At 35.1% G+C, this 13,098-nt stretch overlaps 3 protein-coding genes across 20 annotated transcripts in view; 1 reads left to right on the top strand and 2 right to left on the bottom strand.

Moving 5' to 3' along the window:
* The window catches only part of LOC107982128 (probable serine/threonine-protein kinase tsuA), a 183,762-nt gene extending 182,325 nt beyond the window's left edge, over window positions 1-1,437 (top strand). Inside the window, exons 6-9 of one of the 2 annotated variants that reach the window (XM_031933146.1) lie at window positions 59-298; window positions 380-603; window positions 678-840; window positions 941-1,437. In XM_031933146.1, coding sequence (XP_031789006.1) covers window positions 59-298; window positions 380-603; window positions 678-840; window positions 941-1,074 — 761 coding nt within the window. In that variant the 3' untranslated portion in view covers window positions 1,075-1,437. Of the gene's footprint in view, window positions 1-22; window positions 299-379; window positions 604-677; window positions 841-940 lie in introns of both variants that reach the window. The other variant, XM_031933140.1, reaches the window with a different exon arrangement.
* The window catches only part of LOC100116395 (high affinity cGMP-specific 3',5'-cyclic phosphodiesterase 9A), an 815,596-nt gene that overhangs the window by 383,144 nt on the left and 419,354 nt on the right, over window positions 1-13,098 (bottom strand). The gene's annotated exons all lie outside the window — the stretch shown is intronic.
* LOC103316973 lies at window positions 5,857-12,917 on the bottom strand. Of its 2 annotated transcripts, none has more exons than XM_031933108.1 (12): window positions 12,417-12,917; window positions 12,084-12,203; window positions 9,468-9,584; window positions 9,130-9,378; window positions 8,893-9,012; window positions 8,505-8,741; window positions 8,286-8,429; window positions 8,098-8,208; window positions 6,962-7,354; window positions 6,656-6,879; window positions 6,414-6,576; window positions 5,857-6,329 (listed from the first exon to the last, which is right to left on the bottom strand). In XM_031933108.1, exons 3-12 carry the CDS (start codon window positions 9,526-9,528, stop codon window positions 6,163-6,165), a joined length of 1,869 nt encoding a protein of 622 aa, XP_031788968.1. In that variant the 5' UTR covers window positions 9,529-9,584; window positions 12,084-12,203; window positions 12,417-12,917; the 3' UTR covers window positions 5,857-6,162. The 2 variants fall into 2 exon arrangements, with proteins under 2 accessions (XP_031788968.1, XP_031788962.1); XM_031933102.1 differs by having other exon boundaries at window positions 9,130-9,381; window positions 12,417-12,916.

A 13,098-nucleotide genomic window follows, 5' to 3' on the forward strand; every position in this document is an offset into this window, starting at 1 on the left:
ATAAATCTTAATTATTATATAGGCGATAACAATGACAATTCTATAATTAACAATGTAGAAATGGATAAGCAAACTTCCTCGCCCGCTCAAGATAATCTTTTTGATAAAAATTCCTATAGTGGATCTACCACTGCATCTAATTCTGAACAATCAGATCCAGAAAACGAGGAAGATGATTTAGGACGGATTAATGCAAGAAACGAAAAAAACGAGCCAGTAATGCAGAACAATAATAATAATAACAACTTCAATCAACTTTTAGAGAGAGAAAGAGAAGCTCATGGCGATACTTGCTGCAGTAAGCAATCGATATTTTAGCTTTGCGTTATTATTGTACTGTTCATGTTAATTTTATACAATAATTCTCAACATTTTTCAGATTCATGCAGGATTATCTTACTACAGCTTATACGAAAAGTCGACAATGTATTGTTATATTTCGAAAACGGCAATGTCAACATGAATCAACGAAGAATCGAAAATCCAGTTCCTACTTATGATAAGCTTGATATATTGCCTATAGATAACATCGAGTTATTAAAAGAATTTGATCAAAATTTAGTCAGACGTGATGCAGTTAACAGAGAACTTGAAACGCAATTCGTAAGACAGTTTTTATGATTTCAAATGATTTTTGTAAAGTAATATTATATCATAAACAACCAAAATTGTTTTAGAGAACCAAAATTTCTAATTGTGGTGAGTCCGACATGAAAAAGGCCGTTGTCATGATCTTACCTAAGATTCTTACAAATCAATTAGGGACTAAACTGGTGTGGATGATCAAGTCAGAAGGCAAAGTACCAATTCAAAACTTTAATTTTCCTGCAATTATAGCAAGTAAGTATTTATTTCAAATATATTTTGTATTATACATTGTACACATTTTTTTTAATTGCATTGAAAATAATAATGATTTGAAATAAATTTTGTTTTTAAGGTATTTTTTCAGCCAAGTACAATTGCACTGAAGAGGAGGTGAAAAAAAGGATTAAGCTCTGGCTTCAAAAATCTGGAGACCGAATCCGAGCAGACCAAAGAAAAGCTGAAAGGAATAGAGATGAGCTTGATTAGATTAAAGACTAATAATGTTATGCGTTAGTTATATCACACTTATGCGTTAGTTATATCACACTGTGATACACGACTTACATTAAATGATCTCATTCTTGAATTAATATTACATCGTTACATATCAGATATTGTAGTGATATGATTTGAAGATTAACAATGATACGTTACCAGTGATTCGATGATACGAATGATAAGTTAAGACAGCGATACGATTTATGCTTAAGTTCAGTTTTAAATTAATGATATAAATTTTTATCATTTGATCTCTGATTTATATATAATTATCATAATAGTCAGAGTTATATCTCAGAGTTAAATATGTTTATAATTATTTTTTTATAAATAAATTATCGATTGCACCAATTTTTTCTTATCATATTTATTTATTTCATTAAATAAATGTGATAAATCAAATAAACCGCATAAAAGGAAACGTCATTAAATAAAGGTTTGAGTATTTTATACATAAAACTGTGTTTAATGATGTTTCTTTTTATGCGGTTTATTTGATTTATCGCAAGATTTTGAAAACCCATAAAAAGAACCTTAACCTAAAGATGACAGCATAAAGATGTCTTTTAAGTTGTCTTAAAGCGCTCTTATAGACGTCTTCCATAAGCGGTACTAACGTTGCTTCTCACTTTTAAAGTGCTCTTTTGGTTGACTTATAGAGCTCTTTACAAAATGGACATTTGAAGACTTTTCGGCCACCTTTTGGTCTCTTTTCGGATATCTTGAAAGTTAACTTTTATCCGAGAAAAGTCATCTAAAAGTGCACTTTTTGAGAACTTATTGTTTATTGGATTTTCGGAAATTTTTTCCTACATAAGAAGTCTTAAACGAAATGTCAAAGTATTCTAAAAGTGATCTTTCATGAATACTATTTTAGTGCAGCAATACGTATCTATAAAAAAGACGTCAAGTTGATAACTTTAAGAAATTCTCAAAGTAATCTTTAAAAAGGTAATTTATAAGATATCTAAAAAGCTCGTTGACACTTTTATATTATCTAAAAGCTATCAATTTGAAAACATTTGGAAAATCTTAAAGTAGTCTTCCGAAAGATGGGTAATAAGATATTCCAAATTTCATTGAGCTAACTAAAAGGCATCTTTTTAATGTCTTTTAGAAATTCTTAGAGAGCTCTCAAGTTGTTAACCCAATAAACAACAAGTTTTCTAAAAGCGCACTTAAAGATGACTTTCTCTGGGTAAACAGACGTCTTTAAGAAATTCTGATAGGAATCATTCAAGATGGCTTATAGGTTGCGGAGTGTCCAGTCGAAAGGTATGATTATGCATTCGCAAAGATATCTTTCAGAAATTATAAATGTAATCTTGAAGCCACCGTAAAGATCACTTTAAGAGCTTTGCGACTCCATAAAGATACCTTTCGACTGGACACTCCGCAGCCATCTTATAGCCATCTTAAACGATTCTTTTCAGAATTTCTTGAAAGCATCCGTTTACCTAGAGAAAGTTATCTTTAAGTGCGCTTATAGAATATTTGTTTGTTTATTGGATTATTTATTTAATTTACATATACTTTATAATTATTTACGCATTCGCAATGCCGAATCCTAAACGCATCGCCGCTAAACGCATACGCCTATATTCATGCACACGTATTATTTTATAATATATAATTATAACTTGTACCATCTTATATACTAACTACCATAGATTCTTACCGCTTGCGAGTGAGAAAAACCGGACACCACCTGGAGGCAGCTCCACAATAGTCACTTTTTTCACCCAGAGATATCTTTCTGCACACTTTTTGTACACTTTCAGAAGAGATTTTGTATAAAAATTTTAGATATATTAGCAGACAGCTTTTTATGAGATTCTACAGTCATCTTGCTTAGGCGCTCTTTAATCCATCATTTTTTAGAACAACTTTGACGACTCTTAGACAGGAAACATGGCGGAAAAACAGACGTCAACTAGACAACTTTTAGAAAACTATGAATGTATTTCAAATTTTGTCATACACAACTTATCTAAAAGATATCTAATATGGTCACTTTAAAGCAATCTTTAAGCGCTCTCATATAAGATATTTCTGAAACTTTTTTCTACAAAAAAGTCTTAAAGGAAATGTCAAATAGATGTCTGAAAGTGATCTTTAATGAATACTAATTTAGTTCATCAATACTTATCTCTGAAAAAGTCATCAAGTCGACTACTTTAAGAAATTCTAAAAGAACTCTTAAAAAAGGTAGTTCATAAAATATCTAAAAAGTTTGTTGACCCTTTTCTATGACCTAAAAGCTATCAATTTGAAGACTTTTAGAAAATCTTAAAGTAGTCTTTCGAAAGATAGGTAATAAGCTATTCCGAAGTTCAGTGAGTTATCTAAAAGGCATCTTTTTGATGTGTTTTAGAGATGTGACGTGACAAAATCGGCAAACAAATTTTCTCTTTCGTTTACGGCCCCTTATCACCGTCACTATTATTTATATTCCTCCGGATCCCGGCCTGAATCTCAGAGGGGGGACCGCTAGATCAACCCGAATCGGGGTAATTGGGAATGTCGGATTAATGAGTCAATTTAGTTACAATCGAAACTCTCTCATTATTTCGGTCTCCAAAATTTACAAGATTCCGCCGCGCAACAACACTTTGCTTTCCCTATCCTTCTCTCTCTCTGTCTCTCTCTCTCACTCTCTCTCTCTCTCTGTCTCTCTCTCTGTCTCTCTCTCTCTCTGTCTCTCTCTCTCTCTTTCTCTCTCTCTCTCTCTCCCTCTCTCTCTCACACGCACAAAAGATCGCCGCTCGCACACCCTCTCTCTCTCTCTCTCCAACACACGATCTCTGGCCCGCTCACGAACGGCTCGACTTCGGCGAGGTAGGTAAAGTCGCGCGCTACCTTTCCGCGCTCGGAGAGCGGCCGTCGCCTCGCGTCTCGCGCTCGCCAACACAAAGCGGACCCGGCTTCCCGGAATCGGCGCCGCGCGCTTCTCGCCTGTTAACGTTCGCGATTTTTCCCTGAATTCTCGTGAACGATTCGCGTTTTCTCTCTCGCACTTGTTCTCGTCTTCTTCTCGCGCTTTCCCGCGTTTCTCTATTCTCTCACTCAGTCTCTCACTCACTCTCTCTCTCTCTCTTTCTCTCTCTCTCTCTCTCTCTCTCTCTCTCTCTCTAACACATACACTCTAACCCTCGATCTCTTTCTCGTTCCCCGCACTCTCCACTCGCTCTCACCTCGTGGCCGCGCCTGAGTAAGAAACACTTACACTCGTCTCCTAGGCTCTTACCCCTGAGTGGACTTTCCCTCGGCCTCGCTCGTCGTCTTCCTCAGCAACTCTCGCTCTCTCTCGTCTTCTTCCTCAGCAACGTGAAGATATTTCCCTTGACACTCGCGGCTCTCGTCCACTTCCTCTGCTTAGCTCTTTCCCCGTAACTCTCTCCACACACCCCCACGCAACACACACCGCACTCTCCCGCTCTCGGTAGACCCGCTCAGCGAGGATCCCCGCGAGATCCTCAAGCCTCGCGCCTAAGTCCGTCGAAGAATAGCAATTCAAAATAGTCGTTTCACACCCCGGCTAGATGCACTTCGAATCAATCCTCGGCTCACGGAAAACGCGAAACTTGAACAAAGGAAAAACAGCAACTTGAAAACGCGTCCGTCTCGACTCGGTGCTAGCTGCTGAATGCCGCGCGTCGACTCGCGCGCTCAGTCCCGCTCCCCGCTCGCGACCAATCAGCGCGCTCTTCCCTCGGGCCGCGACTTCGGCCGACGAACCCTGCAGATCGCTGCGAGTCTGAAATCGCGCTGTTTCTGCGGGCTTGCTCCTTCTCTCGCGGACCTCGCGCTCTTCGCCCGCCTGATTGGCTGCGCCGTTGCCGCGCGTGTCTTTACTCACTCTCTCTCACACACACGGACAAGAATTCGATGCTCTGTCGCAGCAGAGCTACACTTCGAGCCAGCGACACTCTTTCCCGGAATTCTCTCCCCTCGCTGGTCTTCTGCGAACTCTGGACTATTCCTAGCTTGTCGGCGATTCCCTCGAATTTCCTTGTTTTCATATTGACGTTCCTTCTCTTCTCCACTCGCACAAAAACAAAGAAAATCGCGATTAATAATTGCGAAAAGCAATTATTATTTACCCGGGGAAGAGCGGCCTTGCGACAGATATCGTACAGTCGCAGAAATTCTTAAAGAGCTCTTAAGAATGATAAGTATTCAGATGTCTAAAAGTCCGCCAGTGTTTATTGGGAAGGCCTACCGTTTGGGATTTGCTAAACGACGACAGCGCCACTGTGTGCTCTCTCTGAAATAGATGTGTTCTTACCCAATAAACAATAAGTTCTCTAAAAGCGCACTTAAAGATGACTTTCTCTGGGTAAACAGACATCTTTAAGAAATTCTAATAGGAATCATTTAAGATGGCTTATAGGTTGCGGAGTGTCCAGCCGAAAGTCATCTTTATGCAAACCCAAAGATATTTTTAAGATATTGATATTTTAGCTTATTTCTCTATAAAAGTAAACTTTAAGTCGTCATAAAGACTACTGTAAAAGAAATATATTCTACGATGTTCTTTTCGAAAGAGAGCTTAAAGTCAACTTTTAGATATCCTTAAAGATATCGTTAAGCTGGCTTCTTGGGACTAGGATTTCAATTTGATATATTTGTAAAAAGTTTCATAAAACTGGAACCAACAATAGAATTAATGTTATCACATTAATTGATAACATTAATTCTATCATCGGTTTACCAGTTTCATGAAACTTCTTACAAATATATATCAATATATCTACATATAGAAAACTATTTTAATTAAAAAAATTAAACATGAATATTTATTTTTTAGTTTCATTGGTAAGGCACATTTGTACGTAGATCATTGATCACTGTCACAGACAGCCATAATGTTATCACATCAAGTTACAAAAATTAAATTTATACGAAAGTAATCGAAAATAATAGTACTAACTTATTAAAATAAGTTTTACAAAAGAAGTAGCATGCATCTACATTTAAAGCAGATACATTATAATATTTGGTAATCTATAAATACTGCATCAGGCAAATATCATTAAATAAATAAACAATATTTTAATAGTTATGACAATGGAGTCATAAGACACGATTAAATAAATTTCTCTCGTTATTATTTTCTAACTGAGCTTGTCTCCTGGCTTGTTGTTCTTTGTATCTATTGCGGTCTCCAGTCTTTTGCAACCATTTTTGCATGCGTTTTATTATCTGGTCTTCAGGAGCGTTGAGCTTATCCTTAATTACTCCTATAAAAAGAAAAAGTGCAACATTATACATAAACGTATTTTAATATTCAAAATTTAAAGCTAATAAGTAAACTAATTACTCACTTATTATAATTTTTGGAAAATTATAATGGCTAAGGACGCTTTTATTGGTTTTTTGGATCAACCAAGTACAATTTTCTGCTAAATTGTCAGTCATGATTTCTCCTAGAATGACAGGAACCAACTTTTTAAAATCTGTTCCATCAATTGAACTAATCTTTTGATCCTGAAACGTAAAATACATCATTTTAAAATTAAGAATTGTACACATAGATGCTAAAAAGTAAACATGCAAATTTAATTACAAATTGTATTCTTGTTTGTCGATGGGCTGGATCAACTAAATGCTGGTCAAACTCTAACAAAGCGTTTCTGTCATCGATTGGAAGCATTTGAAGTCTATCGAAAACTGGTTCTTCTATTCTAAAATTACCATTATTAAGTCCGATGTCCTGATGTCCAATATCAGCTCTTGACCGCAGATATTCGATTCCCTCCAGTACATGTAGCAAAATCATACGACAAGGAGCTATAATATTGAATAATATTTTAATAAATATTGAATGAATATATAATTGTTAATACAATTTTAGCACGGAGTTCTTACTTACCACAACATACATGTTGTTCATGATGCAGCTGTTCAAGTTGTAATAGGCGATCGTGATTTCGTCTACGTCGCCTATTCGGTTCTTGTTGGCGATTATCACCATTATCAGCAACTTGGTCCCTGTGTGGTGATTGATGTGCAGCAGTTTCTTGCTGTTGCTGTATAGCCTCTTGTTCATGCAGTTCTGGATCCTGCTCATCTTGCTCTTGTGCGTTATTTTGCTGCACATTATTTTCTGTATGCACAATTTCCTCCGCTGGTTCCTCCTGTTCCTGATATTCATCTTCATGTTGCTCCAGGTCTTCATCTTGAACACTTCCACCTCCTTGCTCTAGATCTGAGGCGGCGTCTTCACCTTCTTTAGGTTTAGGCACTATGAAAGCAGGATACTTTTCTAAAATAATAAATAACAAATTAAAATATTTTGTGAGCAATTTTTAAAGCAACACAATTTATAGCAAGAATTTGAAAAACAAAATTAAATGATTCGCAAGAAATAAAAGAAATGAGTAACAAAAAAAAAATAAATAAAAAGCTGAAGGCCCTTCAGCTACAATTGCACAAGCGCTTGTAGACCACTATTCCAAACATTTTAAATACATTGGTGAGTGAGCCCATGCCAAAACTGCATTTAAATACCAAAGTGGAAATAGCAACAGAATTAAGAATCTCTGGAAAAGATTAGTGCAAGAGAGGAAAACAACATTTTGAAAGACGTGTGACATTTACATGACCCAGCTGCAAATCCTTGGAACTACCAACTCTATAGTGCGCTGCTGGCGATGGCCAATATCCCATCTGCGAGGCAATCAAAACCAACATGCAGAACTTCACTCAGAAAGGTCTCCCGCTGCTCTGCTCCCTTATTATCTGCGACCAACTGTACGCGATTGACCGCCCTGCTCTCCTCGCGCCAGTGAACCGCTATTGATGTCCAAAGATATCCCTATATTTAAACAAATTCTGCCGAACAGAAGCAGACGAGATATCGGTCAGTCGTCACCTGTTTTCTATTTTGTAGCACCAGCGCACCAAGATCTGTCTTGAGCCGATGACGCGAACAAAGGCGGATGATGACTCTCAGCTCTCGTTGCTTCCCTCATAATTAAAAATGCATAACAAAAAATAAGTATATACCCAAGAAATCGTCTTCATCTCCATCTAGAAGTCCTGGTTCGACTGCGCTGAGCTCTCCATCATCTAGATTTTCTACGAAAATCGGTACTTTTTCAATATCAATAGGTTTTCCTGCAATACACCAAATTAAAAATTAGTGATTTTTTTCTTCAACATTTAAGTTTATATATGATTAATGAAATACATACCTATATCATTAGATGAATACAAATCGTCTTGTACGAAATTAGTCGGAGCAGGGACCACTGGTAGCGCATTCGTTTGATTTTGATTTGAAATAGTAGTAGTTACTGTAGAAGCTGGCTTACTCTTTTTTGTTACACTAGATTTTCCTAAAATACACCAAATTAAAGATTAGTTTTCTTTCTTCAAATGTTCAGTTTATATATGATTAATAAAATACATACCTGTATTATAAGGCGTATGCAAGTCTTCTTGCACAAAAGTAGTCGGAGGAGGGACCACTGGTAGCGCGTTTGTTGCGTTCGATAAAATATTATTCGTCACTGTAGAAACTGGCTTGCTGTTTCTTGGCACACTTTTTTTTGGACATAATGGTAGTACTTTTTGATTCGATGTATCATATCCACCATCCTTGGCTATGAATCCACTTGTCAATAACTGCATTGAGTTAGAATAAATTTCTATAAAAAAAATTAAAATACATGTAAGTTGAGTAGAGATGAAAAATGAAGAAAGAACGAATATATTTTAAAAACACATCAGCGTGCAATAACGTAATAAATAAAAGTTAGAGGAGCTACATAAAAAATTAGAAAAAAAGATGACCCGTACTTTTTACATAGTGTATACTGGTAGGTTGCTTTCCTGAGAAAGAGTGAGATGCGGTTAATGGGCTTTCTGTAACTGGGTTTGATTCACTTGAACCTTGATTTTTCAAATTGTCAATGAAAGCTGAAATTATAAAATATATTGTAAGATACATTTTAGATTAATTATAATAAGTAATAAAAGACAAACATAGTAGTAATACGCCCAAAATAAGAGCTAGATAAAGCAAATTATTCATACTTTGTACAGAATTTCCATTGGCTTGCTGCTCTCCTAAGGAAAAGTGAGATTCAATTGATGGGGTGCCAGTATGTGGGTTTAATCCACCTGATCCTTGGTTTCCTGAATTATGTGATCTTGGCACTTGTTGAGAATTCTGAGTAATCGACTGTTGCGCATATTTTGCCTTTTTATTTGTCAGCTGAGTCATGTTTTCTTTGTTGATAGATTCCTGTTTCTGGGTGGATGGGTTACCATGACGCTTACTTCCTGCTGAAAAGAGAATACAAGATGAGAATAAATTTATTTTTCAATTAAAAATATTACACATTATTATAAGTCCAAAGAATAAATCTTACTTAAAATATTTGGTTTTGAGCGAGCACAAGACCCATAAGTTCTCTGTTGTTTCCTCTCCATCACAACAGATATGCAGATGTATATTCAGTGACGTTAGAACTGATGATAAAATTGTTCTGAAACATATATTATAAATAAAGTGTAGTTCAAAATGTTAAAATATTGAAAAAAATAACAAAATTTCTAGATTTAAGTCAATAGAGTGTAGCTGGTAATGAAAAAAGAGCTAGATCAAATAAATCAATCTTTGAAATAATGATTTTTAATAACAGAGATATAAACAAAATTAAAAGGGCCAAACTACTTTGAATTATAAAAATATTATATATAAATTAATACAAATATTATATTTAACATCTGGAATGTAGTATAGGAAAAATGTAAAAATATCCATGACACAAAATCCTAAAACCTTTTTTGCATATATTTTCAATGGGCCATACTTGAAGTTCGGATGACAAAGTTTTTGTTTTACAAATTCCAAGCATACGAGAGTCCACAGGATAATTTTCAATACTAATACAATCAATATATTTATACCCACAAATAACTGGTGTTCCATTAAAATAGCATATGTGTTTAATAAGAACAATACTTTTATCCTTAAGATAACAACAATTATCTGGCAATGAATTTGTCAAAATAAAGTTACGGAATTCTATGCTCTTATGTGGTCGAGTACATCCTATAGGTAACTCTTGGGCAATACTTTTTTTCAAAACAAAGAAACCTTCGGGGATTAAACGCTTCACAGTGCAAAGATGAGGCCTTTCGTTAAGCCTGTTCATGATTTGAGATAAAACATTCGATCCTTTTCTGACTAATTTTTTAATCAATTGCAAATGATTTTCAAACTCTATAACACTAAATGTATCTAATGGTCCAAATCGTAACACATCATCAGGAAGATGAATCAAATTATGCTCATTGTAAATTAAATGATGCTATCCATAAATATTTTTCATAGAATCAACATAATGAATTAATAAATCCTTCGCATATGAATTATTTATAAAGCATTGATCAGGATCATATAATATACGCAGTGCACAATTCAACATATTAAAATGAAGCATTAGATTATCAGGTATATTATCTTGAAAAACAACTGGCCCTGTATACAAAACAGCTGTTCGCAGTTCAGTAGCTTTAAATCTATTTAATTCAATAAAACTTCTAGGTTTTCGAACAAAATCACTAGGTATCCAACATTTAAAGGAGACGTGTAATTTATTAATAGCGTCTAATCTACGAAGAGCATCAGAACCAGCATTGCCATAAAACTCCAAAAACATTTTTAAATGCTTTTTTCCTACACCCTCATCTAGCAAGTGCATAGGATCAAGAGGGACTTGATTGGTCACACTAATCCCTATACCTTCTAAAGGAGACAATAAATTTTTATACTTTTCAGGAACACCCTCTCTAAATTCATCATCAGTCCTTAAAGGCGAATCAGTTTCTAAAAATACGCGTCTATGAAGGATAGTTTGACCTAACTGCTTGCATCGACCACACCTAGAATTATGAGGAGGAAAGCATAAAATAGAATTCCTAGCAACAGTATCCGCTGCGAACAATCTAATAAAAACTTTAAACTTCTTGTTATTGAAAATGAAACCGACATTATTCAACTCTAAATACTCAGCAATTGTAGGCTCTAAGTATGCATTCGCATTTCCTGGTTTTCCATAACCTGCATAAATTCCAACAACAAAAGGATTGCAATTATATCCTGGACAATTAACAATTTTAGCGAGAATTGGCCATGTTTGGCTAGAAGAGCTTTTCGCAAGAGGTAGACCATCAACATTAATATGTACATTAATAGTGTCAGGTATTTTTTTTTTCATCTATCCATTTTAACTGATTAATCAACCCCTTCTCTAAACCATAATGACAATATTCCCCCGAGTCGAGAGGATCAGCTACAATCTTTTTTTGAGTATGCAAAAGAGTTCTAGCGTCACTTGGAAGATCACTATGACCACTTTTTTGTAAAGCTTTTAGTAAACTTGTAAGACAGTTTTGTCGAACTTGAAATGTGACAGCCCAGTTACTTAAAAAATCTCTCAAATTAAATTCATGATTTAAATTGTCACAATTCATATCAATAGCAGAGTTCTCATTATCACAAGATTCAGATTCACTATCAACATTATCCTCTGAATCATACGAGTCATTGGACAATGAAGAAACACTGCTAAATCTATCAAAATCAAAATCTACGCTGTCATCTCCAAATAAAGCGTCTTCCAAGTTTACTAAATCATAATCATTGCTATTGGCATTACTAATGTTGCTATTGAGGTTAAAATCAGTGCTTCTACTTTCAAATGACAAATTATATTGAGAGTCAGCATCATGATCAGATAATGTGCGAATCACATTTTGATTCGACTGACAATCAGAATAGTTTGAGGTTCCTACATTAGATTTATAATTCTGCTTTAAAGTAGTCTTATCAATATTGATCAAATGTTGTAAACTATTTTGAAAAGATTTAGAAAGACGTCGCTTCTGCTGTCTAGCAGACAGTTCGTCAAAAGGTTTTCTACTTGACATTCTCAAACAGTTTCCTGGTCTAAATCATTAATAAAAAATGTTGAATTCACCTTTGTAAATTGTTGAAAAATGTAGAGTTCGAAACACCTTCAGCCAAGCCTTGAGCCGCGTACTGGACTCCACAAAATGCACTGATCAATAGAAATGCAGCTGTTAGCATTCAACGATATCTGTAACACATAATTGATAACACTTAGTTTTTACACTTTTGTAGACATAATAATCATTACATAAACACAAAATGAAATTGAAATAAAGCAATCCCCAGTACCACTGAGGTTTAGAGGTTAGAACAAATCTTTTACAAGTTTTAGGATAAGCACTGACATTATATACGCAACTATATACTAATCAAAGCATATTGATAATATTTTGATACTTACATACGTATAATAATTGTAAAAACTGTTTATTCCGCCATGCAAAACGCCGTGTTATTTCACAATGCACTAACGCACTCCTCACAAGCCGATGGAATTTCGAAGTATACACATTAAGAACTCTTACAGTCCGCATTTTAAGATTTCTTGGAAAAAGTCGTTGGAGGTGTAGCGATATTCCAAAAGTTGCCAAAAAGAAAACTCGCGGAAAAATAACCTCAAAAGAGTAGCAGACAGGGCGACCGCTGAGAGAGCGCGCCTGGAGCGCGCTCCGAAACTCCGAAAGTCATCTTTTTTCATATCAGTTTGGACAACTTTTAGAAAACTATGCATGCGTTTCAAATTGTCATACACAACTTTATCTAAAAGATATCTAATATGATTACTTTAAAGCAATCTTTAAGCGCTCTCATATAGGATATTTCTGAAACTTTTTTCTAAAAAATAAGTCTTAAAGGAAATGTCAAAAAGATGTCTGAAAGTGATCTTTAATGAACACTATTTTAATTTGTCAATACTTATCTCTGAAAAAGTCGACAACTTTAAGAAATCCTAAAAGAATTCTTAAAAAAGTAATTCATAAGATATCTAAAAAGTGTTTGTTGACCCTTTTCTATGGCCTAAAAGCTATCAATTTGATAGCTTTTAGAAAATCTTAAAGACGTCTTCCGAAAGATAGGTAATA

This window comes from Nasonia vitripennis (assembly GCF_009193385.2).
Source record: "Nasonia vitripennis strain AsymCx chromosome 1 unlocalized genomic scaffold, Nvit_psr_1.1 chr1_random0009, whole genome shotgun sequence".
Classification (NCBI taxonomy): Eukaryota; Metazoa; Arthropoda; class Insecta; order Hymenoptera; family Pteromalidae; genus Nasonia; species Nasonia vitripennis.

Excerpts from the sequence above, each read along its gene's own strand:
- LOC103316973 (XM_031933102.1), bottom strand. The coding sequence starts at position 9,528 with ATGGAGAGGAAACAACAGAGAACTTATGGGTCTTGTGCTCGCTCAAAA. Across the intron at positions 8,742-8,892 it reads CAGTATACACTATGTAAAAA|AAATTTATTCTAACTCAATG; the intron begins GTACGGGTCATC and ends TTTTTTTTATAG. Across the intron at positions 8,430-8,504 it reads GCATACGCCTTATAATACAG|GAAAATCTAGTGTAACAAAA; the intron begins GTATGTATTTTA and ends GGTGTATTTTAG.